Source organism: Tubulanus polymorphus, chromosome 11 (genome assembly GCF_964204645.1).
Source record: "Tubulanus polymorphus chromosome 11, tnTubPoly1.2, whole genome shotgun sequence".
Classification (NCBI taxonomy): Eukaryota; Metazoa; Nemertea; class Palaeonemertea; order Tubulaniformes; family Tubulanidae; genus Tubulanus; species Tubulanus polymorphus.
Genome location: NC_134035.1, coordinates 578,262 through 606,261, shown reverse-complemented (window position 1 = coordinate 606,261; position 28,000 = coordinate 578,262). Strand labels below are relative to the sequence as shown.

The following is a 28,000-nucleotide window of genomic DNA, read 5'->3' as shown; positions in this document are numbered from 1 at the left end:
CTCTAATACACGTAAATCCCTGAAATATCTATATTTATTGATTTATCTGAATACACATGTTTACACAGCAGACTATATCTAACTGACTCTTGAGACTACAACAACTTGTTTAGCACATTTTATCCAAATCTCGATAATGATATCTATAAATGATTACACTATTATTACACAATGATTCGTCGTTAAAATGATGTAAAAGAACGTACTACACTTATAATAAATACGTGTATCATACTAGTGTTTCTAGAACTGGGGGTGATTTATTCGGGACGGGCGATCCCTCGTCACTGTGCAGCGAACTCAATCCCGTATCGGAGTTCGAATCGTCGTCGAATTGTCGTTTGTCGGCGTTGATCAGTTCGGTCAGTCCTGTCGGGTAGTAATAGTCGTTACGCGAGTTTTTCAGTATCGATTTGATCGGTTTCACTTCGACGCGTTGAATGTTTCGATCGCTGTTAAAAATGTTAAACATGCTGGTCACGTGGTCCTGTTCTTGGATATCGTCGCTGAAACTAACGCGAGGGGGCGGTGAGTGTTGGGTACTGCTGGCTGGGGAGTGCTGAGTACCGCTTGCCGGAGAGTGCTGAGTACAGTTTGCTGGAGAGTGCTGAGTACCGCTTGCTGGGGAGTGCGGAATACCGTTTTCTGGGGAGTGCCGAGTACCCCTTGCCGGGGAGTGTGGAGTGCTTTCGTGAAAATCGATTTCCTTCAAAGATAGACTAGGATGCGAATGTAGATTTTCTAATGATAAATGTCTACTTTTATCGTATCCAAATGTACTATAATTAAGCTGTTCGTTTTCGCTAATGTAATACGTTTGTTGTAACTGTTGATACTTTGACGGTGCTGTAGATACTGAGCCCCCTACCGGCCGGTTTATAAACTGAATTCCGAAGGTCTGTTGGTAGTTGCTATTTTTCGGATGGTCACCGAACCGCTGGTTATATGTGAGTGGATTGTTGTCGGATATTCGATTATAATCGGGAGGAATATTTCGTTGAGGTTCCGTGGAATCATTGAGTTTACTGTTGTGTATGACGTGAACCGACTCAGTCGTGCGTGATTCACTATTCCCAGATTCAGTTACTGATTCTTTCGATTCACTCTGACCGGTCGCGCTTCCGTCCGTCGGGAATCTTCGGACGATTTCGCGTTGAGTGACGTCACCGGACTGAACGAACCAATTAGAACGCGAGAATATCGGAGACGCGGCTCCGATTGGCGGAACTAGATTCGTTCGGTTGGCGATGACGGGATAACTTAGTTTCTGATTTTGAGGCGCAAAACGCGATAAACGGTTATTATTCGATGGAACATTCTCTACCGATTCAGACATTATTTCCCGTCGCTCCGCGCGAGTGTCTACTATTGAAGGCTTTGGTCTTATAGAATGAGAAGGCAAAATATTTAATTTGTCGGGTTGTTGAGCAGTTGTCGCTTGGTCAAATGCAGTCAGTTCATTTACCATGCGACCGTAGTATCGTGATTTCGATTCTAATTCCACGTCACTATTTAGGACATTTTTGTCGACGGAATTGAGTTCCTTTCCCTGAAATTCGCCGACTGAAGTCGCTATTCTTAACTTCTCACGCAGTATTTTAATCTCATTGATATCGCAATCACCGGAACCGGAAGTTATCGGCGAATCGATTGAACCGTTATTTTCTAGCTGGATTTGAAGAGAAAGGTCGTCGATTTTACCGTTTTCCGTCGCGATCAGTTCTTCCACCTGAATTATGCTTTCGCACACTTTTAAGTACGTTTCAAGATCGTCGACTTTCATATTTGGAAGTGCGTCTTCCAGACCCGAACTATCGTCGCTTAGACTTTGTAAATACGAATCCTGTAAATAATTAATTCCTTTTTCGCGCATGCGGTTTACGTGCAAGTTCGTTTCGAAATTCTCGATTTCTTTATCGGTTTTTTGAATACGGTTCAACTGGTCTTGCAATTTGCACTGTTGTTCCAGAACCATGTTCAATAAATCCTCCAAGTTCTGTTGTCGAACGCGCTCTCCTCGAATCTTCTCGGCGTCGTAAAACTCGGTGGCCATTCGTCGACGGTGCTGCCCTCTATTGCGACGACTGCGACCCATACCGGAAGCTGATAGTTGTATTTTACGTATGGTGAATTTGACGTGTCGTTTTTCTGGACCCCAAGCCTTCCAGACTTTAACGATCTTGGCTCTACCTTCCAAAGGTCGTTCGACTTTTCGCCATTTTTCGAATATCATGTGATTGTGTACATCGACGTCGACCTCGTCCGCGTTCAGACCCTCGTGACGTAACAGCGAATATACTATATCGTCGCAAGTCGTTCGTTTCGTTAAACCGGTCATCAGTTTCTCGGAACCGTTTATCCAAACCGGGATCTCACAACCGGCGCCCTCATCCGAACTCATTTTCTCAATTCAATCTGCAAGTATAAAGTAAATTCAAACGTTAACGGGATTCGGTAGATTTACAGTTTACAAACTGGTGTTTGGAAACCATTTAATGAGATAGGAAAGAAACCCCCAAATACACGTGTAATAAGCTTTGATCAATTGGGCCCACCGACTGTTTCACGTCGAGCCCAGCCACCCTCAGTGGAATTTTTCTTATGCAGCTATACAATTTGTTCCACTTTTCTGGTTTTTACCAACAACATTTAGTTTTAACATTTTCGATAAACGACGGCAGCGAGCTCGTGGTGGACAGGGAGTGTTGTTCTAGCTCGACTGAATGACCTGAACGGGTGGTCAATGTTCCCCGGTCTCCCTACTCCGATAGATAGATAGATAGATATTTATCCGATATCTTATCAACACCCCCCAACGAGACTCTGTTTAGTTTTAGAGAACGCTTCCTACGACTGTACCATATCATAGTCCCAAGACTATCTTATCTTACACGTATGTTGTTACAATCAATAAGGAAACGATATAACTTTCTAATCACACGACCTTTAACATTAAGTATCATTATCGTTATTATTCTGATTGTCGCGTTCGTATCATAATCACTACTTACAACAGCGTGGGATATTTGTGAAGTTTTCTCTATAAACGCGTGCAGTGAATGCTTCGACGAGATATTTTTACCGACAGATCTTTCACCGTTAATACAGAATGCCAAATTTGGAGAGGGTGGAATTTTCTGGCGGGACATTATTAGAAGGTAGTATTTTCATCGGCTTTGGTGAGCGGGCTACAACAGGCTTTTCGTTCAACCTGGAGCCAGGTTTGATTAGTCCTTTGAACATTTGTGATCATTAAGCCGTAAAAACCCGGCTCGACTCGTTATCACTGAAATCATATAAAGATATGATTAGCGAAGTTCTGACAGATACAACTATTCACCACAAAGCCACCGTGGTTACGCCTGTCAATTCATAATTAACAAAACAAACTACATTTACGCGTCGTTAGAAAACCACAAAAACCAAAAAGGGTCAGATACTTAAAATAATACGTATATTGATAAGATATCTTACGAATTCGGTGAACAGTTCAATTGAATAGATTGTCAAGCATTTGTTTGGTTTATTATTCGAACTGTCAAAAAATCAGTCAATACATCGGTGCTTCCTTTAAATATATAGTACACGCAGTGCTTGTGAAGACTCATTTGTCTTAGTGGCTTTCGAAGACCATATTTTATTGGCGTCGTGACAAAAGTCATTTAGAATTCCTACGATCGTGATATATCGTACGTGTCATCAATGAATATAGTCAACGCGCGATAGTTCAGCCACCAGATGTGTCTGGAAATATCTCATCAATAAAGAAATGGCATGGGCGAGTTCATGTGAATTGGAAAGATCTGTTTGTCCAGATCGTGGTCACTCAAGCTCAACGCACACGACGCAGGTAAACACGAAAACAGGAAACAGAAAGAAATATGTTTCCAGCCTTTCCTGTGTCGTGTGCCTTTATACGAGAAACAGGGTTTGTTACTGATATCAAACAGATTCTGCGTTTCACTGCGTCCTGTGGGCTCCAGATCTCGTCACACGTACGACCTCATAAGCACAATTCTTCCAAAATTGTGTCCATCCTCCAAGTCACATGTGTTAAGTACTTCACGAAACGAGTAGTACTATATAGGTTCACTATTTATTTGACGCACGAGCTTTCGCTTCTAATGTCTAAACATAAGACATTAATGTCTCTTATGTTTTTTTCTAAACATTAGACATTGAATCGGCGCACTTTCAAAAAGTCGATCGTCCAAACTCCAAACTACAATGTCTATAAAGGGTGTGGTCCTGGGCCGGAGAAAGCTAATTTGTTACCAGTGATATCGGTGTCATATCGAAACGACGTTGTAAAAACCGTTTGTACATTACTCGCTTACAGCATTTCTTTTCTCCTATTCCTCAAACACAATGCGGCGCAGGTTTTTCTAATGATAAATGGGACAGTACGATCTAAAGTCAACTGAGACCTTACAACGAAATGTCAACAAGTTTTTCCATTTCGTGCTGTGCGGTTTTATTAGCCGTTCTTTTACGTATTGACGATTTCTTTTTCATAGCGCATGTAATTCGAGACTTTCATTAGGATTACGACCACGTCGGAATTAAATATATCATGTGACAAGTAATTTTTATGAGAGCGCGTAGGTCTGGATATAGACTGTTGGCTTATTTACGATGAGACATAAAAAACCGAAGACAGTTTAATATGTAGAGTTTATTAGGAAACCGTAAGAATCGTGACACGTCAATCGTATATTAGTCTTTTTTTACTACTACTCGCTACAAGAGAATTTCATTTTGTCTTCGTTCGTTGTTAAGACTTTCTACATGCACAAGTCGCATGCTAGTGAAAAGAATCATATGCTAGACAATAGATATCCACAAGATAATCGATATGATAAACTGAGTGTCTCAGAAAATGTGTTACCAAAGCTTTAAGATTAATTGTTCATCAACTATAATGTGAAATTAATGTTTTTGGAGGGTAAGGTTGGTAGACTTGTATGTGAGTTCTCAATTCGTGCTGGTGGTATTTTGAAATCCCTGGATTTTACAATTATCCACCAGAAAAATATCACGAGAAATGAAATCAATGTCTCAAATGGCAGGTGATCATCTGCATGGTTTTGGTTCCAGTCAATTTTCATATGGCCATTCATAAACAGTCCATCCGCGAGCAAACATCCAGATCTACCAACCTTACCCCCCCCCCCCCCCCCCCAGAAAAAAGATCAATTTCATTTAAAGTATAGTATTTATAGTATTTCCTTCAACCTTCAGCATTTATTCAATTCAACACTTTGACTAAAGTCACCTTCAGGAATATTCATTAAGCGCGGGATCCTCTATATCAAGCTTTCGGCGAACCTTATAAATCTTCACGCATTATTATGTTTGATTCTTAATAATTTGAACGATAGCGAAAAAATGAAAACTACGTAATGAAAATATAAGTCGACGAGCAAATAAGTACCGGGATCAGTGTTGTTCAACTAAAGTTGGTTAAACTTAAACATTGCATAAAAACCGAGGTAATCATATATGTTTTAAGGATACACTTGTTCCGATTATGAAGTTTCTCTGTAAATATTCAGGTAATCTAAACTAATAACGAAGCAGCCTCGGGGTCAAGTCAGACCCATCCCTCCCCCTAAAAAAACCATTTCAATGTGAAAATACAAAACTGATATTGATTCCTCATAAGTGACACGAAATAAACTAAAATCATGAATATGCGGCTTGTCATTCTGCCAGATATGCCAGATAGTCCCCAGGGTTAAATAAAGGTTTTTCTCAACTCATTCAAAACCGACGTCACCGAAAATACTTACCAATCTTCGACATCACTCGTCACTGAATTCAATAAGGTATTTTTGTGCTCTCAAACTGAATATTATCCTGTCTAAATCATCGATTAAACTGCGTGTTTATGTGTACGGAGCGCGCGAAAACAATTATCACAAAATACCACAATATTTATACCGTTTAACTACGAATACTATACCGTAATAAATACAGGGATATTATTACATTTTTAGTTCCAGCCCAATGATATCCAGGGACTTCTTCACACAAATACCAGTCCTGTCATACGATCTGAATCCGACGTGGACATCCGTACTAAATTCACAGAAATTCACGGATAACTACACGTATTTAAATCCGAGTCATAAACTCCGTTTAAAACGAATATAAATTATTAATCCAATGATTTGTTTCTATTGACCGTCATTTGAAACAATTATAGACGTAAACAAAATGCTCACTATACTAACTAGCTATTGACGTTGATTTCGTGAAGTGGTTATTACAACGTTTTACGAGAATGTATTGAAACGATTTCGGATTAAATCCAACACATTATTATATATATGTTGTATGTATAAATCATGAAAACGTGTTCGTCAAAGCCGATCTGCGTTCAAAACATCGGCTCTTCATAAATAAATCAAGATTTTTAAATGATTTTCAAATGTTAACAACATACGTTGTTCGCGAGCTAGGGAACGATAGTGTCCGTGTTTTGAATTAGTAACCGACCCGCTTTATTAGTCACCGTTCGATAATTTGAATATGAAATTCTATCGACAGAAAAAGCTATAACAACGTTTTAATGTTGAAAACTGCGTATAGAATAGTATATACCGTGGCTCTACGGTGAAGTAGCATCCTCGTAAAAAGGGCTCTTAAAAACGTGTATAGATGTATACTTCAGAAAATAGCTAAAAATGCACTGAACGCGGAAAGTATGCGGGCTTTAAAACAATTATCGATAGACTTCGTATCTCTATGTGAAATTGTCTCTTATTTGAGAAAAAAGTTTGCTGTTGAAAATGTGAAGCTCTAACTACCGTTTATTAAAAGTGAAATAGGATATCAAAACCGAGAGCCTATAGCCACCAATCTCAAGGTATATTCGCACCAGACCAGACATTTCCTTAAACATATTACTTAATATTCTATAGGATTAAAGGTTTAACAAGCTGCGAAAAACCAGCGTGATTCCCCGAGTTATAGCGGATATAATCCTGTAGAATGGTTATCGGTTTACAATCAGTGTCATTCAGGAATTAGCGAGTATTATTTCAGGATTTGAAGCAATAATCAACGTGGATTATTGAGGATTAATGACCATTTTAAGTTCAAGTTAAAATTATCGAACAAGCAATGAATTATTGAAAGAGAGAAAGAAATGTAGTTGCCGAGCAAGCCTTAAAGCCGCCATCGCGATCGCCCAGTAAAAGGAGAATGGGAATTGATAAATTCCGTAAATTTAAGGAGAGTTTAAACGAGTAAGTTGGAAAGTTCAGAAGAATGAGCAATTTGTTATTCCTAGTTCAGATGATACATAAATCGCAGTTTCTATACGCAATTTACTCGTCGAAGGGGACTGGGCAATAATACACGACACAGCCCCTGCCTGCACGACAGCCTGCCCGCCCGCCTGCCTGCCCGCCTGCCTGCACGACAGCCTGCCCGCCCAGACATTCTATTATTGACAAAATTCATACCTAACGGATCATTATATATTTTTAATAAACCGTATATATTCAGGGCGCCAATGCGTTCCTGTTCAAAGCCGGTCTAATTTTCTACGCCCCCACAATATTTTTACAATTCAAACGAATAGACCCCTAGCACAAAGGAGTCCTTAACGAGCGTTAATTCGCAAAAGTAATTGAAGTTGTATTTGCGCATATTTCGAATATTCTTATCTCTGGTCAAGTTGTGTGTATGCCATTGAGTCGTGCATGTACCGTATAATGACAACAAATACTGTTCGGTTTCCTAGAACAATAAGTTAAAGTAGATCCGAATGGTATTAGAGAATACCTCAGAAAAAAATAATTACGTTTTACAAATTTAGTATTTGACCGTAACGACGGAGATTGACGGAAAGCTCCTAACATTTTACCTAACGTTTTGAAAGCTCCTAACGTCCTACCTACCCCCCCCCAGCCTGGCGCGGAAAGCTCCTAACGTCCTACCTAACCCCCCCCCCCCCAAGCCTGGCGCGGAATTTTCGACTCATGCATGGAATTATCAACTGAAAACAATGCATTTATTTTATCGGTTTAAGGTCGACCTAAACATACGATGTCAGGAATGATAATTAACTACTTCAATAGCATAAATACATCTCTGTCTCGTCGAAAATAATTAACCGCGATATATAATGAGAAAGGTTAAAAAAACCCGTGGAAGAGACTGAATATTTGACATATTTCATACATCAGATGGTCGAGCGTCGTGTGAGCATGACTTCATTCAAGTTCACCGGGGGTAGTTAGTTTCTTATATGCTATATACAAAGAAAATCCCACAATAATAATGAAAAGTCTGAAAATGTTTCCTTGGGCTATATAGTTATAGTTTATTCAACGTTTCGTAAAAGAATTTAAGTTAATGTTTTGATCAGTTGAGTTATAATTTGCTCTTTCGATTTTTGGAAAATGTTCGATCCTAGGGTTGATTAGATTTTCAAGACGGCATAACGCGAGTTCATCTCGGCGTTAACCAAATCGTAAAAGAGAAATAATCTTACCGTTGCGTACCGATCGTTTTTCAAATTCTTTTTTTTCAAATTTGTTGCCTTTTCAGATACAAATCTTCGTGATTAATCCTTCGATCGCAGAAAAAAAATGTCAGGATCGTCAGGAATCAGTATTCAACGAAAGACGACCATCCCTTCGATACTTAATAATCGCCTCACTAAACAAATATTTGATGGCTGACTTTTGTCTTAGGAATGTGTGAGTCCGAGTGTAGTCGCTTGTGCACGTATATAAACTGATTACTATATATGCGAATGATTTACGTTAAATACTTAACAATTACTCACGTAACGTCACCGACACCTCTGTGACAAGGCGAGTCTTTGTTTTCTAATGTCAGAATTAGCATAGCTCTAGTTTCGTGCATTGTTTCCGCGCTCCATGGCGCGTATCGAGTTGTGTTAACGGTGTTTTTATGCTCTTTTCTCGAGTTGTTTTTGCGGCACTTTTCTGAGATGAAACTGTCGACGAATATTGAAGAAAAAACCCCTATTTATGAAGAGAATGAGAATTTAGTGACGTTTCTTCAGACTCAATTGTATCGGACATTTTCAAAACTAACGGCCAAATATTCTATCAGTTTTGAATACGGTCCATAGAATTCAGCCGAGATTTTGCTTCTTTTCCATAATTTTCAATCGAATTATTGACTAAAGTCGCTTGCCGCGATGTAAACCAAGTCCCACACTATTTAACTTATCAGTAACTTATCGTAATTGATGTATTCAGACGATATTTCCGTAGTCATTTTTTTCGATTCAAAGGAAAGTAAAGTGACTCGAATAAAAAATCCAATCGCAATCGGCCGCCGCTGTTTCCACTGACTCATACGGCGGTACATGATGTTTATTTACATAAATGTCATGGCAACAAATTATCACGATGGAGTAAGAGACCTTTTTCAGTTTGTAGTAGCGTAACGGTAATGATCGATTCTAGGGAAATTACGAAAGGCCGGGTATATTCTTTCTTTCGATCATAGCTATTTTCCTAATAAGTTTTCTACCGCAAGTCGATCGTTGTCATTTGAGATGCAGGATTAGATTTAGACTTCAATTCTATGCGATTGAATGACTGAGAATTAGCAGTCGAATAAACTCTCACTATTTCATGTAAACTGCAGGATATTGATATATTTATAGTAGGATTATCAATCTTACTGATTAACAAATCTTAGAACAATTGCAAATTAATTGCAGTTACCACCAATCGCAAATTACTGGTCCCAAAACCGGAGCTGGACTGCTGAATTAACCATTTATATGGGGTAGAATATAATTTCCCAGAAATTTTCGAAATCGAGAGAAGGGGGTAGTCGTTTAATATTCAAATCGAATCACACTTCTAAATACCACTTACGTACTCGGGGTACTTGTAATTGGCCCGAAAGTTCGGATATAACGCAATTCAGGTCAATAACGTCCGACAGATAACCATATGATAATCATACTAGAAATTGAGGACTTTTGTAAATAGAATATTTCCTACACGGTGACTATATATAAACGTTAGATGTTTACTTATACCCGATATTTGATAAATATTGGTTTCAAGATATCATATATGATAAAAGTACAAACAGCACGTTTTTGAAAATGGTTTCACGCGTTTCAATTCGCTTATATCAACACCTGATGTGTACGGTTTATGTGTGTGTGTCTTTCCGAAAGTTGAATCTCTAAAATAGAACCACAATTTAGTTATTAACTTTGCTATGTTTATATTCAATTTCACACCGCTATCACAACCCACACAGATAACATACACGACCCAGTTCCGTAGTTGTGAGAAGGAAGTTAACTCTGAAGTTAGTTAATTTTCTCTGAGTCAAATCTTAACTCACAACTGTGGAACTGGATCCTGAATCGCAGACACAAAATATAAGAAAATTTAAGTCATTTTCTAACTGTTATTAGATTGATTCATTGTCATTCTTATAGTGGGATTAAAAGGGAAAATCGCGAACCTGAACTCAACCAAGATATTTCATCAATTGTCGGATTTTCATTTTTTGAACTCCAATAGTTTCGTAATATAGAGTCATTTTGCAGATGACGTCACTTATAGCTACTAATTTTCATTTGATTTAATTTCTGGGGCCTCATTCATGTATCAAACTTCATTTCAAAGAACTTGTATATGAATAAATATCGTACGAATGTTATGTCGTATGAGTAAATTCGATTGATATCTACTCTCTCTGTCGCGAGGAGCCCCCCGACTAAACACGCTGTATATAGTGTAAGTTAGCTCACAGTTTGAAACGCTTTGTTTCCTACGTGTTTTATACCCGAATATCAAACATAAAACGCTTAAAGATTTTTTTTTTCAGGGTTTATTTTTATCTCGGGACAGCAGCTGCCACTGCGTGCGAATCCGTTATACAATTCCTCCTATTAGTGTTAGGATGGCATCTTATGTCAGGGGAGGATCAAGCAAAATTGTAAGGCGGGAGTTGAGAAAAAAATAGAATTCTCGGATTAAGCAGCCATGGTAGAGCGCGCTCTGGTCCCAGCCTCGGTATAAGATAGTTTTGACCAAAATACACCCGAATGATGCAATTTCTGAGAGGATGAGATGATATGCCAAACTTGCAGGTTTTAACGAAATGCTAAAAATGTACCTTAAATAATTAGCTGGTAATTAAACACTTTTGCTTGTTATTAGCTTAGAATTGAGCACTTGTAATTCGATATAACCCTTGCTGTATGCTGTATGTAGATCTGTAGTTTTATTCATTTTGATTCACTGATATTTCACCTGATGAGGGGGAGGGGGGGGGGGGTTCGTGTCAATCTGTGAAATAAGGTTTATATTTTTATCATTTCTGTGGATATTTTGTAACCCGAAATATCTGCCTAATATTTAACGAAATGTACCTCGATAAAAAGCACGACCTCATTGTGAAAGCAAGGGTCCGGCCCCCAGAGGACTGACCCCCGAAATCCTCCGCTGCACAATGTCGACGGATTTGATTATTTTGAAGTCTGTTTATTTTATGTGTGTAACTGCTGTCAAAAAATAACTTACCGCATTTATTCAAGTAATAAACATTATTCAGGCAGATAATCCGATCGGGTTGTTATAATCCGATTCGACCATCGTCACATTTATACATCCCGATATAGAGCGTAAATTCCCTGTTCCACGTTTGTGGAAGTCGCAGTCCGGGTCTGAGTCGTTCGTTCGTTTTAGATCCACCAGTGAAACTACCGCGAGTAAAAGTCACCTGATTAGAGCACGGATATGCGAGGTGCTACTGATAATCGCTGTTGTGGTGTGTATGTGTATGTCATTGTGTCGCGTACCGGCCGCCGCCGCCGCCGCGCATGCGCACCGTCTGTATAAATAAACACATGGCGAGTTCTGTGTTTTTTTTTTGTTCAATGCTAGTTTTTGACAGAGGTACAGTTTTGTGTGTGCTCGATCTAACGGGCGTTTGTAAAAAGGAAAAAAAAATACTCGAAACCTCCTCGTTATTTCTGGGTCAAGTGATTTCGAGAATGTTGAAATTTTTTTTTTTACAATTCCATCATTGAGTATTGAGAGGGCTGCGAATTGTAATCATTCAAAAATCAATACAGTAAAATCTACGATGATGATTTTAACGGGAATGGCCCGTGCACAAATTGACGGTAACTAGAAATATATATAACTGAGATCCCAAAATATTGTGAACGTACTCCCTCAAACACTTCCTCCTTTAATCATAAATCGTTTTATAACTTATAACTTTTCGATCTCAATTTCCCGGAACGGCGGAAATATTTTACAACTTAATGCTCCTCGCGTTATTGTATACTACAAATAATCGTAATTCATGTATGAAATCTAGTTTTTTCTTTTCGAACTCAGGCTCTAAAGATGTGTATAATTCTACGTAACTTGTTCCGTTATATGTGAAAATCTTCATAAAATGTGAAGGCGTTTTTTTTTCAAAATCTAAATGATTTACATTGAACGGTAAGGACGTGTCCGCTTTATTCTATTAGCCACAATTGAATAGAAACAGTTCGCGACGTTACTTGAGATATTGCATAAAACTACATGACAGTTGATTAAGTGGATTTCGATTCTTAAATTATTCTGCTTGTCTGCGCCGCGACTATAGAATAAATCATGAAAAAGCTCGTAATATTCTCTCATATACCTGTACAATAAACTGTGTTTCAATTAAAGAAAGTTTTAATAGATTTTTCTACGTAGAGCGAAATAGAAAAAAAACAACAACTAAAACGCGTTTTATTTCAATTAGCGCGTCGGCGCGCAATGCGAGCTGAATAGAACAGAACAGATTTTGAAAGCTTTCGCACAAATAACCGTCTCTTTCGTGAGAATCGAGTGCATTAGAGAGTTTTCAAATAAAAACTCAATTGATCAAATTGAATTTCATTCATAAGCGAATGGCTGGAGCGAGCTTGAAAAAGGCGACCACTCGACTAGTGACTATATAACTTGTTTTTTGTGGCTTTGTAGTTGAAGATGTCTCAAGATGTCGCTAATGTCCTTTAACAATTCGCGCCTAAAAGGCTGTAATTTGCGCGGTAGAAAAAGCCATGATCCATATTCACTTTCCAGGGTATGACTTCGAACCCTGTCAGCGCCACTTTTAAAATTTGTCATATATTTACCGGGTCAGTAGATAACAGATTTAAGCGATAGAGCGCCTCAGAGACACACAACAGCTGTTTCAGAACCATACATAATAATTATTCATTATATATCGGTGTACCGATAATGGTAATATATATAGAGTCCTGGTGGGTTTCGGGCCGCTGGATACAAGCAAATAAAACGCCCAGTATCAAACAACCCCTGGTCGAAATATGTGGCCCCATTGTTCTTTGAAGACCCCCAATGTATAGACCAGACTTCCTGGTATTTCATTTCGAGTTTTCACCTTCACCGACTCGAATTGAAATACGCAGAAATTGGTCAGACTTTAAGAGTATTTTGAGCTCTGAAAATAGGTAATTACTCTCAGGTAGTCTGCCTATAAAAAAGACCGTCGAAATATTATGACAAAAATTGTTACTACTTATATTTGCTTTTATTTATTATCACAGATCATGTAATCTACATGCATTTAGAGTGACACGCGGCCATCGTTTCGAAATTGTTTTCGTTTGCTTGACATCCGCCATAGATGAATTGCTCGCATTGACCGTGAGCTTTATTGAAGTAGAATCGCTGGAAGGCTGCTTTACACGGTCCAACTTTCATCGGTTGGTTGCAGATCTCTGAGAAAGCTTGCGTCTCATATGCGATCTATGGAATAGAAGAAAGTTGCAAAGTACATATTACATACACAGGGTCGTCTTTATAGACAAAGCCAGGGTCCGGTTTTATAGACTGGTGTTACCTTTAACCCGGGGGTTAACTCAATTCATTATCAATTGAGTTAACCAACAGGTTAAAGGTAATACCAGTCTATAAAAGCGGGCCCTGGTGTCTTATAGCAGCAGCCTTACCGGTTGTCTCTTGGCCACCGACGGGTTGACCATAGTGAAACCAAGACGTTTCATATGAATTGTTTAAGTAACATATAACAGGATTAGATCCAGGAATTTAGAATAGTTACTTCCTAGGCCTAGTTGTCAACGCATTATAGAATATTCATACAAAAATTTTGAATTACTTACAGAATAGAATTGAATTATTGTAAAAATATTCCATCTACTTACCATAAACAAAGCAAGCGCCAAGAAAAATAATTTCGCCATGTCGAATTTGTGAGCTTTTTCGTGGTAATAACGACGAGTGAAGAGACTGGTGGTTATTGTATGGCCGCTATAGACTGTTGTGTGTATATATAATCAGTTATCTCTTCATATTGTAAAATCCATTTAGATTACGGTCGGGTGGACGGACGGGGAACCACGTGGCTGATGCATTAAAACATTTCCCGTAAATGTATTATTAATCACTCCCAAACTCGTTATCTTCGACTTTCACTTAAATGTCCATTTGAACGAAATGAATAGAATTCAAATCTACGGAATCGAATCAATTAACGTTTTAGGACGAATTGATTTTTAGATATTTCTTTTTAATTTAGTTGGTTCTATATAAGTTTAAAACTCACTAACAGAGATGGAGAATAGAGAATTTAAAAGTTTAAAAAAAGGAATTTCATTTATCAAAATACACGACGTTTCGAACTCTGATTTCGAGATAATCGTCAGATGTAATAGACCTAGATCAGTCAATTTCGCATTTCGACGAGAACCTTGTTTTCATAGCGTCTGGTGTAGTCGTTTTTCTGACAGGAGATGCTCGACGTTTCGGAATCTGACCGGGGTCTCTCGTCAGATGGTTATTTCGAAATCGAAATACTGCATTGTATTACAAAATCCGATTTGATTTTATGCAAGTTCACCTACTTACTTTTTGATTTGGGTCGATACTTTTTTTTAAGGATGGTTATGTTGAGTTCAACGCTAAGTCAAGAGGCAATTTGCAAGTGCGCGGTTGTCAACGAAATCTTCAGGTCTCCGCGACGAGGTGTTGATTCTTCTTTCGGTATTTGAAAATAGATTCGATTTAATGCGCCTATATTCTGATTAAGGCAATGAATAAAATTTCGTTTATTTTGTAATGAACTATAGGCCTATTTAACGACTCTTTATTTCATTTTTGATGAATTTTGATAATTATTTTTTGAAGGATGTGCATTACATCATCGATATATCGAGGCTAGACTGGTTGCCATTCAATTCAAATATCGATATATTCAAAACCAAAAATATCTTACATCTATCCTTGATATTTTATAGTTAAATCATTCGTTGTCGACACTATAACGCGGTTTATTTTCCAAGTCGTCAATAAACCTTGAAATTAGTTTTTGTTTTTGTATCCTGTCCTCAAAAATTGTCGGAGTGAATCCGAAACGTCTCTGAAATACACTATTCGACTATTTTCGAAAAACTATTCGTCGATCCGAGAAGGTTCAAGGTTTATGTGTTTAACGCTCCCAACTACTGATTTGAATGTTTATATGTGGGTCGATTAAACTCACGACTGAATTGCTGAAGTAATCGGGTTAGGTAAACAACTGTATTATTATCATTTTGTGCGTTGGCAAAGAAAGTTCAATCTAATTCGACTACATTTTCATTGTCTTCAATTTAAAAAAAGAAAAACGAATGTCAGACTTTAAGCTGGTGATTGTGTACGTGGGAAGTTTCCCGAACATTTCATGCTCGCTTGCCAGGGGTCCGGTATCGCTCCCCCAACTCGCCGCAAGTACCCCCTGACCTCACGGCGCGCGATTTCATTACTGGCGATTTTGCGCATGACGTCATATTTATATCAACTTGCGAAATACTTCCCTGTTCGCTAAAACGTTCGCTGATTGGTCCATTTAACTGCAAATCCAACAGAAGCCTAATGTCGCTTGTCACAAGCGCTGTGATTGGCTCGACTGGATTCTGGTCATCTAGTAACGACTCCAACGACTCGCGATGTCAATGGGTTCGGGGAACGGCTTTAGCGTAGTGGGTTCGAATCCCTTGACGGGTGAAGATAGAATAATTTTGACTGCGGCAATCGAGGGTTCCACGAAAATGCTGAATGTTTTGACGTAATCGAAATAACACGGGAACTCATTTAGAAGTTTTATTTTATTTAGTACGATGATATTTTCTTAATAGAGACCACATTCCGCAATTAGAGAAATAAATAGAGGGATAAGTTCGTTAGCCATAGTCATAGTCTCAATGCATTTAATACCTGGAGGTGACCAACAGTGCCTTGAAGCCGAATGCCATCTGTACGATACTAGCTAAAAATATGGCAAACGACACAGCTATAGCAACAATAGCTGTAATAAACGATGCGTTCCAGACGATTTCACCATCACTCCATGCTCCTTCAGAGTTTAAAAATGACGAGATAATGATATAAATCGCTGTCGCTAACAACGAAAACTGGCCAAAAATAATCGCGGCAATTGTAGAACCTGGTTTCCTGGTTTTACCCGCCACGATTCCCAACGCTCCCGTTATCAGATATACTATAGCATACGCCAGCGGTGCCAAGAGGGAGCATCCAAAATCTTCTCGTTTAAAGCAACGATATTGATATTCGTAGTAGCCACCGTAAGCCATTATCGCAATACCAAACAACAGAATGGTGATACCAGTACCGAGGATACGATTATGAATCGTATCTGTATCGGTTTTCTTTCGTAACGGCGTGCTCTCATCATCTGTTCTGTAGTGGAGATATTGCGTCGATGAACTGGTGTTGTACGCCGGTGGAGGCGGTGGTGGCGCCGGAGGAGGCCCCATCGAATTCACCGATATTAACGATACCTATATGAAAGTAAAACTGAATGTACACGTGTGAATTTAACACCGAGTAAGAACACTGTTCAATTAGAGGACTTCCTCGCCATCGTCTATACGTGTTTTGGCGCCCCTTAACCTATATTGGGCACCTATGGTTGACCGGTAAAAAGTGCCCCTTTTCTTGGAATCTTCCGGAATTGTGCCCTTTAAAATTTGTTCACCGTATCGGCCCATTACAAGTTGCCCTTTTATTTGTTCCTTTTACTTTATGTGCCTTTTTTATTGGATATGGTGCCCCTTTTTATCTGACTACACCAATCTTGATTGATTTTACACAAAAATCTACGACTTTGATTTAAGCGCATTTTGGAAATTCACATTGCCCCCCGGAAGGCATGGAAGGTAAGCTGGACCCGCCCCTGGAAATTTACGATTATATGTTCCGATTTAAACAAAAAATTATGTAAATTCAACCGCCGATCACACAACTATCATATCTACACTTCGATTTTCGATTTCAAAATCAAACCCCTTATTTCTCTCCCGGTAGGGACATCACGTTAAAAAAAATCCAATCAAATCTACCTATCAAATGAGAGGGTCAATCCCTTTTTTGTGATTTGGCTCATTTAGTGAAAACATTAAAAATGAACTGATTCAACTTCAAAACCTAATTCGGAACTGGTAACTGGTACTGAATTACTGATACCGCAGATCTTGACGACGTTGGTTGCAACTGATTTCACTTAAATGATATACTTACAAAGTTTCTAGCCCAAATTTACAATCTTCCAACAAAATCTCATGGATTGAATCCAGCTATATCGCTTTATAAGTATAATACTGTACTTACGTGTTGACGATGAGTTTGTTATGATCTGCCTCTATGGGCGTAGCGTGTCTGACAATATGTTATTTACGTCGCGGCTCAATCAACCCATGTGTCACAAACCCACAACAACTAAAAAAATTCTTGGGCCTGTCCATATGTGAACACTTCCTTCGTAACAGCTGCGTATAACACTGATTTTTACGATAAAGATTCATGGCATTGGGTGTATTCAGCTTCCATAAAAAATAAAGGAATTGATATATGTATATATATACATATACATATATACATATTTGTCTATTCGATGTTTGATAGGAATTCACGTAATCAGTAAATAATAACAGCCACATATTCTGGGGTGGATTCGATCTGACTATATATAAACCGCAGAAGTATTCTGGACTCTATCCATAGATCAGCTATACCTCGATCCGTCGTATGTAGAAAATGAATTAGAGATTTTCTAGGGAAGACGCTACTCTCTTGTTACACCGTTCTACCTCATTCTCCTAGGCAGGGATTCGAACCTGATGGCATCGCTACTCTCAGCCACGGTACGAACCGTACCGCGGCAATCTCAATCTCGTCAGGTTCGAATCCCTGCCGGGGGTGAGGATGTGTCCATGTAAGCCAGAAAAATCTCATATTCTATCTTCTGACATATGCTGACATAAGTCTTTTGTTGTCAATAATAATTATGCAGAGCAAAAACATATAAATAGGTCATTATGTTCATTTTTTGGTGTCATTTATTGTTGTCTTTCAATTTTTATGTGGCCCAGAAAACGTGCTCTTTACAAGCCTATACGTGGTAATTAATGATACTTAATCCCCTCAAATCTCAAACACATTTATTTAGTGTTTCCAGCACGACCTGGGACGAGTATCTAAAACTGTATCTGTTTCTTATGGTTGCGTGTGTCCGCCTTATGTAAGACTTAGCATATTTTTAAGTTACCGGTGACACTATTACATTAAAGAAGCTAAGTATGTGATTTGTCAATTATTTTCTAGTTTCAACAGCTTGTTTATTTTGTTTTAATCTATCTATTAATGATCATATTAATCTAAAGTAGAAAGCATTATAAACACAAGCTACAGTGCTAATCTCTGAACTTATTTATCTAAAATATAACATTCTTTCTTAGTCTTGAAACGTACGCCTTGGCTTTATCATCAGCTACCTACCTGCTACTATAGCTGACTCGTTGCGTACGGTAGTCAAAGGTCAGCATCTTTTCTGCTTCAGATTCAGATTCAATTAATACCACCATGCAATTATTATGATTCTTCTCTTGATCAATGCTTATTGGCATTTTGGTCAATAAAATGTTGGAGCGCTATAAATATATTAATGTCCTACCAAAACAGTGTGCATGAAAATCACTTTTGCAATTGGAACTTCAGGGAATTTGACAACATTCCGGATTAGAAACTCTTTATCGGGTATTCATTTATGTGCCGTAAAATAGTCTGTGACGGAAAAAGACTCAGTTCCACGTTGTGAGTCGGTTAGGGTTAAAATCTTGGACTTGATCCTGTAATATAAAAGGAGAATACATAATTTCAAAAACAAATTGTGCTTTACAATGTACCACGAACCCTCAGTCTCCATCGGTTAGAGTTCGATGTCAATTCCTAGTGAAATGTTAACAACTCGGCAACTCCGCCTGATAATCACATATTTACTGACAGTTTTAATCATATTTCACGTTAGATGCAATAATGGAGTACGACCACGACGATACTGATGAAACGAAGGAAGGAGCAAATTTCGAAGATGTGTTGCGAATAGTTGGTAATACAGGACGATTCCAGTTGCTCGTCTATATTTTCTTTTTGTTCATGGAAGCCGCGGCCGCTTCTGTGTTGATGATATTCGTATTTGATTCGATAAATCCGGGTTTTGTTTGTCCAACTTCGAATATCACATCTCTACTGAATAACGGCACAGGCGACGATCTTCCGACCTCGACAAACGAGACCACATCAGCGCCGCAGTGTCAAGCGAACGGACAACCTTGTGCTGGATATGAATTCATCGGGCCACGAATTACAGTTGTATCGCAGGTAAACTCACGAGTTCCAGCGCCCTCTTCTAGCTCTCCTTCCTGTTGGCTGCCGATCAAACTATCTTTTTTATTAAATGTGTCAAGAAAATACTCTACAAATCCATCTAATATTTTGCCCCTCAACTGTGCTTGTGCAACGTAATTCAGAGATAATGCCACATTTTTCGGAAGAGCTGGCGTTTCGGTAGAGATGGCGTCCATGGAACTGTTTCTGTTTTTATATTTTTAGTTTGCTCTTGTTTGTGAAGAAACTTACGCCGTTAAGATGGCGCAAAGTGTCGCGTTTGTTGGTGTCCTAATCGGTGCTGCTGGCTCTCAATTCTCAGACCTATTCGGCCGCAAGAGAACGTTGATTATCATCTGGCCATTACTAATGGTGACTTGTGTTTGTCAGAAATTTACGATGAATTTCCCGATGTTTATGGTTATTCGGTTTCTTAGTTGTGTTTGTGTAGGTAAATAGTCATCCATAAATCTGTATTAGATCATAAAGATCTCAAGTTTTGATCAAGTCTTCACTATATCATATCAGCAAGTTTATGGTATCCTCTTCTTAATTCAGGTCTGAAACTAACAGTGACGACATGTTTAACGGTCGAATATTTCGGGCCGTTTTGGAGATCTGTGGCCAGCTGTAGAATCGGTTTTCAATGTGGTGAACTAATCGCTGATTTATTCGCCTTTCTGTTGACTGATTGGAAAAATTGCGCCCTAGCAATCGGTCTGTTTAGCGCACCGGTCTATCCTATATTCATACTGTAAGTAAAAACATTCATACCTCCTGAATATAGCCTAAGACATCATCGATCTTGAACCTCGGAACTCTCGCAGGACCATTACATATGAGTAGTTTCGAGGCAGTCTGTGTGACGATGGTTAGCATTTTGATATATTACGCTGAAATCTGAGGCAATTGGCACTGTGCCAAGCAGTTTACAGTATGATAATTTCCATTCATTCCAAATGCTCTGTCGTTTTCAGCCATTCGATTTTACATCGACTGTACATTTTATTTTAGGCTGATTCCAGAAAGTCCTCGTTGGTTAGTACAAAAAGGTCGAATAGATGAAGCTTATACAAACCTATGTAAAATTGCGCGATGGAACAGGAAACCTAAACCGGATATTGAAATGGTTAAACGAATAGTTCCTGCTGATGATAAGAGATATAATTACAACGTTTTACATCTGTACTCGACGAGGAAATTAATTAAAACGTCTCTGATTGTTCAGTTTTCATGGTAATCAATTCTTCACATCAAACTCTACAGTCTCAAACTCACTATTATCTTGATACTATTTGTGAATAATATGTGCGTCTCAATATTGTAGGGTGGCTGTAGCTATTTGGACTTATGGTATCGCATCACAGATGTCAACATTAGCTGGAAGTGTCTACATCAATTTCGCCATTTCTAAGATTTTGACCATAGCCACGCGATGGGGTGTGATTTTTGTACTGAATTGGTAATATATAATTTTTAGCCCAATTGGAAACACTTTTCAAGCGGGTTCCTGAGCTTCATATTAGTTTTCTTGTTTCCGGTAGGTGCGGCAGGAAAAAAAATTTTATTGGTACTTGGATTGTGATGGTGATCTTGTTAATGGTAATAATAAGTTTAGATTTAAGCGGCGTCTCAGCGACGAATCGTCTTCCCGTGTCCTACATCGCTGCTGTCACTGATTCGATCAGTAATTACGCCTGGAGTTCTGTGTTGATGCTCTCTAGTGAATTGTATCCAACATTGATCAGGTTCGTTGACTTTAATCACAGAAACTTTTACGAAACGCTTGTTTCAAAAATCTCTCACAAACCACATCCAGGGAGCGCAGGCGTGTGTGTCCACGCTTTTAGACTCAAGAAAAAACGATCAATACAGTTATCAATGTTCAGGCCTCAGACAATCCATGCTGCACTAGCATTGTTCGATTCCCAATGAATGAGTGGATTTTGTTCGCTCAGAATTCTGGTCGGCATCAATGGAGATTCTCAAGGTCAAGGACCGTATCCTTGAAGCGCTCGTATTTTAAGATTTGCGCTGAACTTATGTTCTCGGAAATAATAATGTGCAACATCTATAAGTTTACACGTGAATACGGCCCCCGGAAAAGTTGATTTATTGAAGGGCCAAAATAATCTTAACCCTAGACTCGTCGATTCATTGAAGTGCAAAGCAGTAATGTCACCCAATTGATATTTCTAGGAATGTAGCCATCGGATCCGGTAATTTTGCTTCTCGCGTTGGTTCCATATTTGGACCGCAGATTGCGTCACTGGTATGTCATTTTATATCAAAACATGGGGTTTTCTACCAAATGCTCTAAGATGCCTCCGTGTAGCACTTGTCACTTAAAAATGTTAGAATTGTAAAAACTTGTTAAACATGTAAAATGTGTTATTGGCCCAACCCGTCGGGTATATAGGGTATATATGCTTGTTTTCCTAGGAGACGATCCACATGACACTTCCATTCGCAGTGTACGCCGGTCTCGGTGTTATATCTATGATTCTAATCGGGCTGTTCATCCCCGAGACGAACAAGAAACCTTTACCAGATGAACTGCCTCCAGTTGAGATCAACTGCTGCGCCTCGTGTCGCAAACCATCATCATCATCATCTCTCGTAGTGAAAACAGATAATGAGGAATCTGAGTTACAAACATTGAACTCTCATGCCACTAATATGTAATTTATTACATTGAAATTGTAAGGTAACGAGAACACTAACTTGACAGTTTATTGACAGAATCCTTTGAACAACGCACAATATTTATAAATGTATAAACCATTGTAGGCCTAGGGGTTTACAGGATTTTAATACAGTAAAGTACAATGTAGAATGTAGAATGTCTTTGTTTATGCAATGTTTCTATGTTTCTATCGTCTCGTTGTAAACGACTGACTCGACATGCCGTCAAAACCAACTTTGATAATCGCGGTACTAGATGTAGAACCAGAAGGGATATCTGGACGTCTTATGGTTGCTCACACAACATCATCCTCGCTAGCTCCTATGGAACCACGATGATGCATAGTTATGCATCATCTGCGGAGGACGACAAAGCAAGCGGAACGCACATGGTCAACAGACTAGCCAAATTGTATGGGAGCTTTACAATTTCAGTTACATATAATGTAAAATCATTACTCGGTAATAAACTGATATAGTTAGATAAATACATATTTCAATATAAGTGAATGAATAAATAAATAAGTGGATATATTTCACATTATATATAACAGAAATAGAGAGGAAGGAACAGTAAAAAACCGAGGCTTCCCGAATCCAAGTTTTCACAGCCATACAACAATCACACAACATAATCTCTCATACGATCACAATATTATTTGACCATAAATTATCATCATGGTTAAATCTTCGAGCAATGATATTTCTCTCATTAGGCGTTAATAGGTAAGTGGATGAAATGGATTCATACATTTACTGGTACGACAAATTATGATTTATGGCGTGAGATATATATATAGGTCTCGTACGATTGACCGGGTTCTAAGCTAACGCTAAGACGGTTTTATTTCGCGTAGAAATGTGACCTCGGTTTCCAACCTATACATAGATAGGCCTTCTGTACTACGTGTCGTGTGTCCTGTGTTGTGGTATTTGGTCGGGCGTCGCTGTTGCCGTCATATTTGGAGTCGTTCCTTTCGATTGCCTGCTCAGTACCGTACCTGGTTTATTCTGTAAGTCTAGATTTCAAGGAATTCATGATATTCAGTCATTTAATTTAATTCAGGCGCAGAAAGCTGTTGCTGCTTCATTACTAGGCAGAATTAGTACCATTAATTACTATATTTATTCTTGCAGTGGCCCATAAAATCTGCTTTTTACAATCTAGCGTGATATTTTAGCGCCGAACGCCCTGGATATTAAGGCAGTTTACAGTTGAGTGGTGTCGGAAGGTAAATCAGGTATATAATAGTGACCCTTAAGTCAGTGACGGTTAAGTGAAAATTCAATTCAAATAGTTAGTATTTGCCCAGTAATTGCTCATTAGTAAATTTCGCTCATTAGTAAATTTCGCTCATTGGTAAATTTTGCTCATTAGTAAGTTTAGCCCATTAGCAAATTTTGCCCATTAGCAAATTTTGCCCATCATTAAGTTTTGCTCATTGGTAAATTTTGCTCATTAGTAAATTTTGATCGTTTGTAAGTTTTGTTCAGTAAATTTTTCTCATATCTTGAATAAAAAGTCACTGGACTGTATCAGCCAATTGGTGATGAAAAAATGTAGTCGAAAATATTTTCGTTGCCACAGAATGGTGGAACTCGGGATTTAACGCTCGAATCCTATGAAATTAACCTCAAAATTCTAATTCAAATTAGTCGATAAACCCCGAGGGCTTAATCCTCGTTCGTGAAATCGGGTCGTCTGTGCATCTGTCATTTTGACAAAAATGCATTTACGATTGAAATCTGAATCACATATTTACTGACAGTTTTAATCATATTTCACGTTAGATGCAATAATGGAGTACGACCACGACGATACTGATGAAACGAAGAAAGGAGCAAATTTCGAAGATGTGTTACGAATAGTTGGTGATACAGGACGATTCCAGTTGCTCGTCTATATTTTCTTTTTGTTCATGGAAGCCGCGGCTGCTGCTGTGATGATGATATTCGTATTTGATTCGATAAATCCGGGTTTTGTTTGTCCAACTTCGAATATCACATCTCTACTGAATAACGGCACAGGCGACGATCTTCCGACCTCGACAAACGAGACCACATCAGCGCCGCAGTGTCAAGCGAACGGACAACCTTGTGCTGGATATGAATTCATCGGGCCACGAATAACAGTTGTATCGCAGGTAAACTCACGAGTTCCAGCGCCCTCTTCTAGCTCTCCTTCCTGTCGTCTGCCGATCAAACTTTCTTTTATGTTAAATGTGTCATGAAAATACTCTACAAATCCATCTAAATCTTTTCTGTCAATCTGCCTGGCTCGCGTTGCAATTCAGAGATGTCGCACCCTTTTCCAAATACATGTAGCTTGTTTTTTATATTCTCGGTAGAGATGGAAAAACGTTTCTGATTTTATATTTCTAGTTTGCTCTTGTTTGTGAAGAAACTTACGCCGTTAAGATGGCGCAAAGTGTCGCTTTTGTTGGTGTACTCATCGGTGCTGCTGGCTGTCAATTCTCAGACCTATTCGGCCGCAAGAGAACGTTAGCTATCATCTGGCCATTACTAATGCTGACTTGTGTTTGTCAGAAATTCACGATAAATTTCCCGATGTTTATGGTTATTCGGTTTCTTAGTTGTGTTTGTGTAGGTAAATAGTCATCCATAAATCAGCATAAGATACAAATTCTAAGCCACGGTTTGAAAAGATCTGACTTGAGCGGAGGCTTCGCTGTGACATCAGTAGTTAATGGTATTCTAACAAGTATATCCCCATCTTATTTCAGGTCTGCAAATAACAGTGACGACGTGTTTTACTGTCGAATATTTCGGCCCGTTTTGGAGATCTGTGGCCAGTTGTAGAATCGGTTTTCAATGTGGTGAACTAATCGCTGATTTATTCGCCTTTCTGTTGACTGATTGGAAAAATTGCGCCCTAGCAATCGGTCTGTTTAGCGCACCGGTCTATCCTATATTCATACTGTAAGTAAAAACATTCAACACCGTTCTTAAATAGGTATTCTACCTCCGGTAAATTGCCCATTATGTGGTATCACTTAGAGCCTATGGCATGATTGACCAATAATACATTTCCCCCAAAATTTCAATCACTTTGTCACACTGGGCACCCTATAATCTGTAAACAATTGGCTCTGATTCATAGATTTTCATCCCTCGTAATTTTAGGCTGATTCCAGAAAGTCCTCGTTGGTTAGTACAAAAAGGTCGAATAGATGAAGCTTATACAAACCTATGTAAAATTGCGCGATGGAACAGGAAACCGAAACCGGATATTGAAATGGTTAAACGAATAGTTCCTGCTGATGATAAGAGATATAATTACAACGTTTTACATCTGTTTTCGACGAGGAAATTAATTAAAACGTCTTTGATTGTTCAGTTTTCATGGTAATCAATTCTTCACATCAAACTCTACAGTCTCAAACATTTGTTTGTTATACGTTCTGTCACATTTTGTGAATATCTCATTGCAGGACAGCCCTATCTTTCTTGGCTTATGGTATCGCATCACAGATGTCAACATTAGCCGGAAGTGTCTACATCAATTTCGCCATTTCTAAGATTTTGACCATAGCCACGCGATGGGGTGTGGTTTTTGTACTGAACTGGTAATATATAATCTTTAGCCCAACTGGAACCACTTTCCAAGCGGGTATCCTTGGACCCCTACTTAGTGACCTGTACAGGCTCTAACTGTTACCTTTATTTAACTGTTTCATTTTTACTCCGTTATCACTGTCTATGTTAATAAGTTAAATGAAAATGAAATTATTATAATTGTTATTACTATTATCATTATGAAGCCTTCAAAATGACTCGTCTTGTAATCTTAATTGCCCTTAACTTCTTTTTTTTCCGGTAGGTGCGGTAGGAAAAAAACTTTTATTGGTACTTGGATTGTGATGGTGATTTTGTTTATAGTCATAATAAGTTTAGATTTAAGCGGCGTCTCAGCGACGAATCGTCTTCCCGTGTCCTACATCGCTGCTGTCATTGATTCGATCAGTAATTACGCCTGGAGTTCTGTGTTGATGCTCTCTAGTGAATTGTATCCAACACTGATCAGGTTCGTTGACTTGAATCACGGAAACTTTTACGAAACGCTTGCTTCAGAAATCTCTACCAAACCACATCCAGGGAGCGGGGGCGTGTGTGTGTGTGTCCGGGCTTTTCAGCCATTCTCAACTCGAGAAAACTCATCTGCGGCCAGGGTTTCATGCCGTGGCTAGTCTCGATGCCATCAAGTTTGAATCCCTGCGGGGGTAGGATGGAGAAAACCCAATCAATCCAACAGGTATCAATCTTCAGGCCTCAGACAATCCATGCTGCACTAGCATTGTTCGATTCCCAATGAATGAGTGGATTTTGTTTACTCAGAATTCTGCTCGGCATCAATGGAGATTCTCAGGGTCATGGACCGTATCCTTGAGCACGCACAGGGGCTCGTATTTGAAGTTTGGGGGTCAACTGTAGCTTAGATCATCCAGTATCCCTAGTACTATATTCTTTTTAATACATATAGTACCAGGGATACTGAATGATCTAGGCTACAATTCACCCCCAAACTTCTAATACGAGCCCCTGTGGAAGCACGATTTTTTAGGGCCAGTACAACAATAATGTCATTCAATTGATATTTGTAGGAATGTAGCCATCGGATCCGGTAATTTGGCCGCTCGCATTGGTTCCATATTTGCTCCCCAGATAGCGTCACTGGTATGTCATCAATAATTCAAATGGATGGGGGGCTTCTGCGTCATTTTGATCCAAGTATGTGAAACTTGGTAAATATTAATATACGGTATATGCTTGTTTTCCTAGGAGACGATCCACATGACACTTCCATTCGCAGTGTACGCCGGTCTCGGTGTTATATCTATGATTCTAATCGGGCTGTTCATCCCCGAGACGAACAAGAAACCTTTACCAGATGAACTGCCTCCAGTTGAGATCAACTGCTGCGCGTCGTGTCGCAAACCATCATCATCATCATCTCTCGTAGTGAAAACAGATAATGAGGAATCTGAGTTACAAACATTGAACTCTCATACCACTAATATGTAATTATTAGCCTACATTAAGAATGTTAAAATACAGGATCTTCATATAAACAGGTTGTAGGTTTACACGTGTAGCAAGCCTTTATTTACGGATCGTTGAACGAATGATTCGACATGTAGCGAGTTCGGGCACACATGCGCCATCTATCGGAATATACCATCGAAACCCGCCTAGCGCAGCGTGAGAATGACATATGTTTAAGACAATTCGTTGTTCTCAAATCCAAAATCCAACAATTAGTTTGTTTTTTTACGACCTTTGAAGTGTCGCGGGCACTCCGTAAGGAGCCAGCAGGACTGGAACCCTGTTATAGTTAGCAACGCTATCTATGAAAAATATGTTTGCTAAGGACGCAACTGAACTTAGTCTAAAAGACGAGTACAGTCAACTCTTGTTTGGCATAAAAGATTTATATATAAATAGATGTTACAGTAACATTTATTGTTTAGGCGAGTTTGTTTGGGTTTCACATGTTTGTTTCGGTTTTCTGCACTTGCGTCGTTCATGATATAACATCTTCTCAACCAGACGCGTGTATTTCAGACATCTTCGCTCTT

General features: G+C 38.9%; 4 protein-coding genes across 7 annotated transcripts; 1 reads left to right on the top strand and 3 right to left on the bottom strand.

Annotated features, from left to right (window-relative positions):
• Positions 1-6: 6 nt before the first annotated feature.
• On the bottom strand, positions 7-11,746 carry LOC141913266 (uncharacterized). Of its 2 annotated transcripts, XM_074804742.1 has the most exons (3): positions 11,547-11,746; positions 8,804-9,005; positions 7-2,415 (listed from the first exon to the last, which is right to left on the bottom strand). In XM_074804742.1, exon 3 carries the CDS (start codon positions 2,399-2,401, stop codon positions 230-232), a length of 2,172 nt encoding a protein of 723 aa, XP_074660843.1. In that variant the 5' UTR covers positions 2,402-2,415; positions 8,804-9,005; positions 11,547-11,746; the 3' UTR covers positions 7-229. The 2 variants fall into 2 exon arrangements, with proteins under 2 accessions (XP_074660843.1, XP_074660844.1); XM_074804743.1 differs by lacking the exon at positions 8,804-9,005.
• On the top strand, positions 3,020-27,815 carry LOC141913268 (solute carrier family 22 member 15-like). 2 transcript variants are annotated; one of them, XR_012620265.1, is made up of 12 exons: positions 3,020-3,158; positions 19,360-19,712; positions 19,944-20,169; positions 20,277-20,472; positions 20,733-20,954; positions 21,046-21,180; positions 21,263-21,466; positions 21,918-21,990; positions 22,161-22,865; positions 22,958-23,129; positions 23,261-23,416; positions 23,541-23,637. XR_012620265.1 is itself a non-coding variant. In XM_074804744.1 (9 exons), the coding sequence occupies exons 1-9, from the start codon at positions 3,110-3,112 to the stop codon at positions 27,444-27,446; spliced, it is 1,701 nt and encodes a 566-aa protein (XP_074660845.1). In that variant the 5' UTR covers positions 3,020-3,109; the 3' UTR covers positions 27,447-27,815. The 2 variants fall into 2 exon arrangements, 1 of the variants encoding a protein (XP_074660845.1); XM_074804744.1 differs by lacking the exons at positions 21,046-21,180; positions 21,263-21,466; positions 21,918-21,990; ... (2 more) ...; positions 23,261-23,416; positions 23,541-23,637 and adding exons at positions 25,856-25,990; positions 26,245-26,448; positions 27,026-27,098; positions 27,204-27,815.
• Positions 13,556-14,339, bottom strand: LOC141913167 (kunitz-like toxin PcKuz1). Its single transcript, XM_074804632.1, has 2 exons — positions 14,201-14,339; positions 13,556-13,784 (listed from the first exon to the last, which is right to left on the bottom strand). Exons 1-2 carry the CDS (start codon positions 14,237-14,239, stop codon positions 13,593-13,595), a joined length of 231 nt encoding a protein of 76 aa, XP_074660733.1. The 5' UTR covers positions 14,240-14,339; the 3' UTR covers positions 13,556-13,592.
• LOC141913269 (uncharacterized) lies at positions 16,158-17,707 on the bottom strand. 2 transcript variants are annotated; one of them, XM_074804745.1, is made up of 2 exons: positions 17,664-17,707; positions 16,158-16,834 (listed from the first exon to the last, which is right to left on the bottom strand). In XM_074804745.1, the coding sequence occupies exon 2, from the start codon at positions 16,808-16,810 to the stop codon at positions 16,244-16,246; it is 567 nt and encodes a 188-aa protein (XP_074660846.1). In that variant the 5' UTR covers positions 16,811-16,834; positions 17,664-17,707; the 3' UTR covers positions 16,158-16,243. The 2 variants fall into 2 exon arrangements, with proteins under 2 accessions (XP_074660846.1, XP_074660847.1); XM_074804746.1 differs by lacking the exon at positions 17,664-17,707 and adding an exon at positions 17,574-17,656.
• Positions 27,816-28,000: the final 185 nt, after the last annotated feature.

Coding starts and splice junctions, on each gene's coding strand:
- LOC141913266 (XM_074804742.1), bottom strand. CDS start 2,401: ATGAGTTCGGATGAGGGCGCCGGTTGTGAGATCCCGGTTTGGATAAAC.
- LOC141913268 (XM_074804744.1), top strand. CDS start 3,110: ATGCCAAATTTGGAGAGGGTGGAATTTTCTGGCGGGACATTATTAGAA. Junction 26,449..27,025: donor TTGTATCCAACACTGATCAG/GTTCGTTGACTT, acceptor TGATATTTGTAG/GAATGTAGCCATCGGATCCG. Junction 27,099..27,203: donor CTCCCCAGATAGCGTCACTG/GTATGTCATCAA, acceptor TTGTTTTCCTAG/GAGACGATCCACATGACACT.
- LOC141913167 (XM_074804632.1), bottom strand. CDS start 14,239: ATGGCGAAATTATTTTTCTTGGCGCTTGCTTTGTTTATG. Junction 13,785..14,200: donor TGGCGCTTGCTTTGTTTATG/GTAAGTAGATGG, acceptor TCTATTCCATAG/ATCGCATATGAGACGCAAGC.
- LOC141913269 (XM_074804745.1), bottom strand. CDS start 16,810: ATGGGGCCTCCTCCGGCGCCACCACCGCCTCCACCGGCGTACAACACC.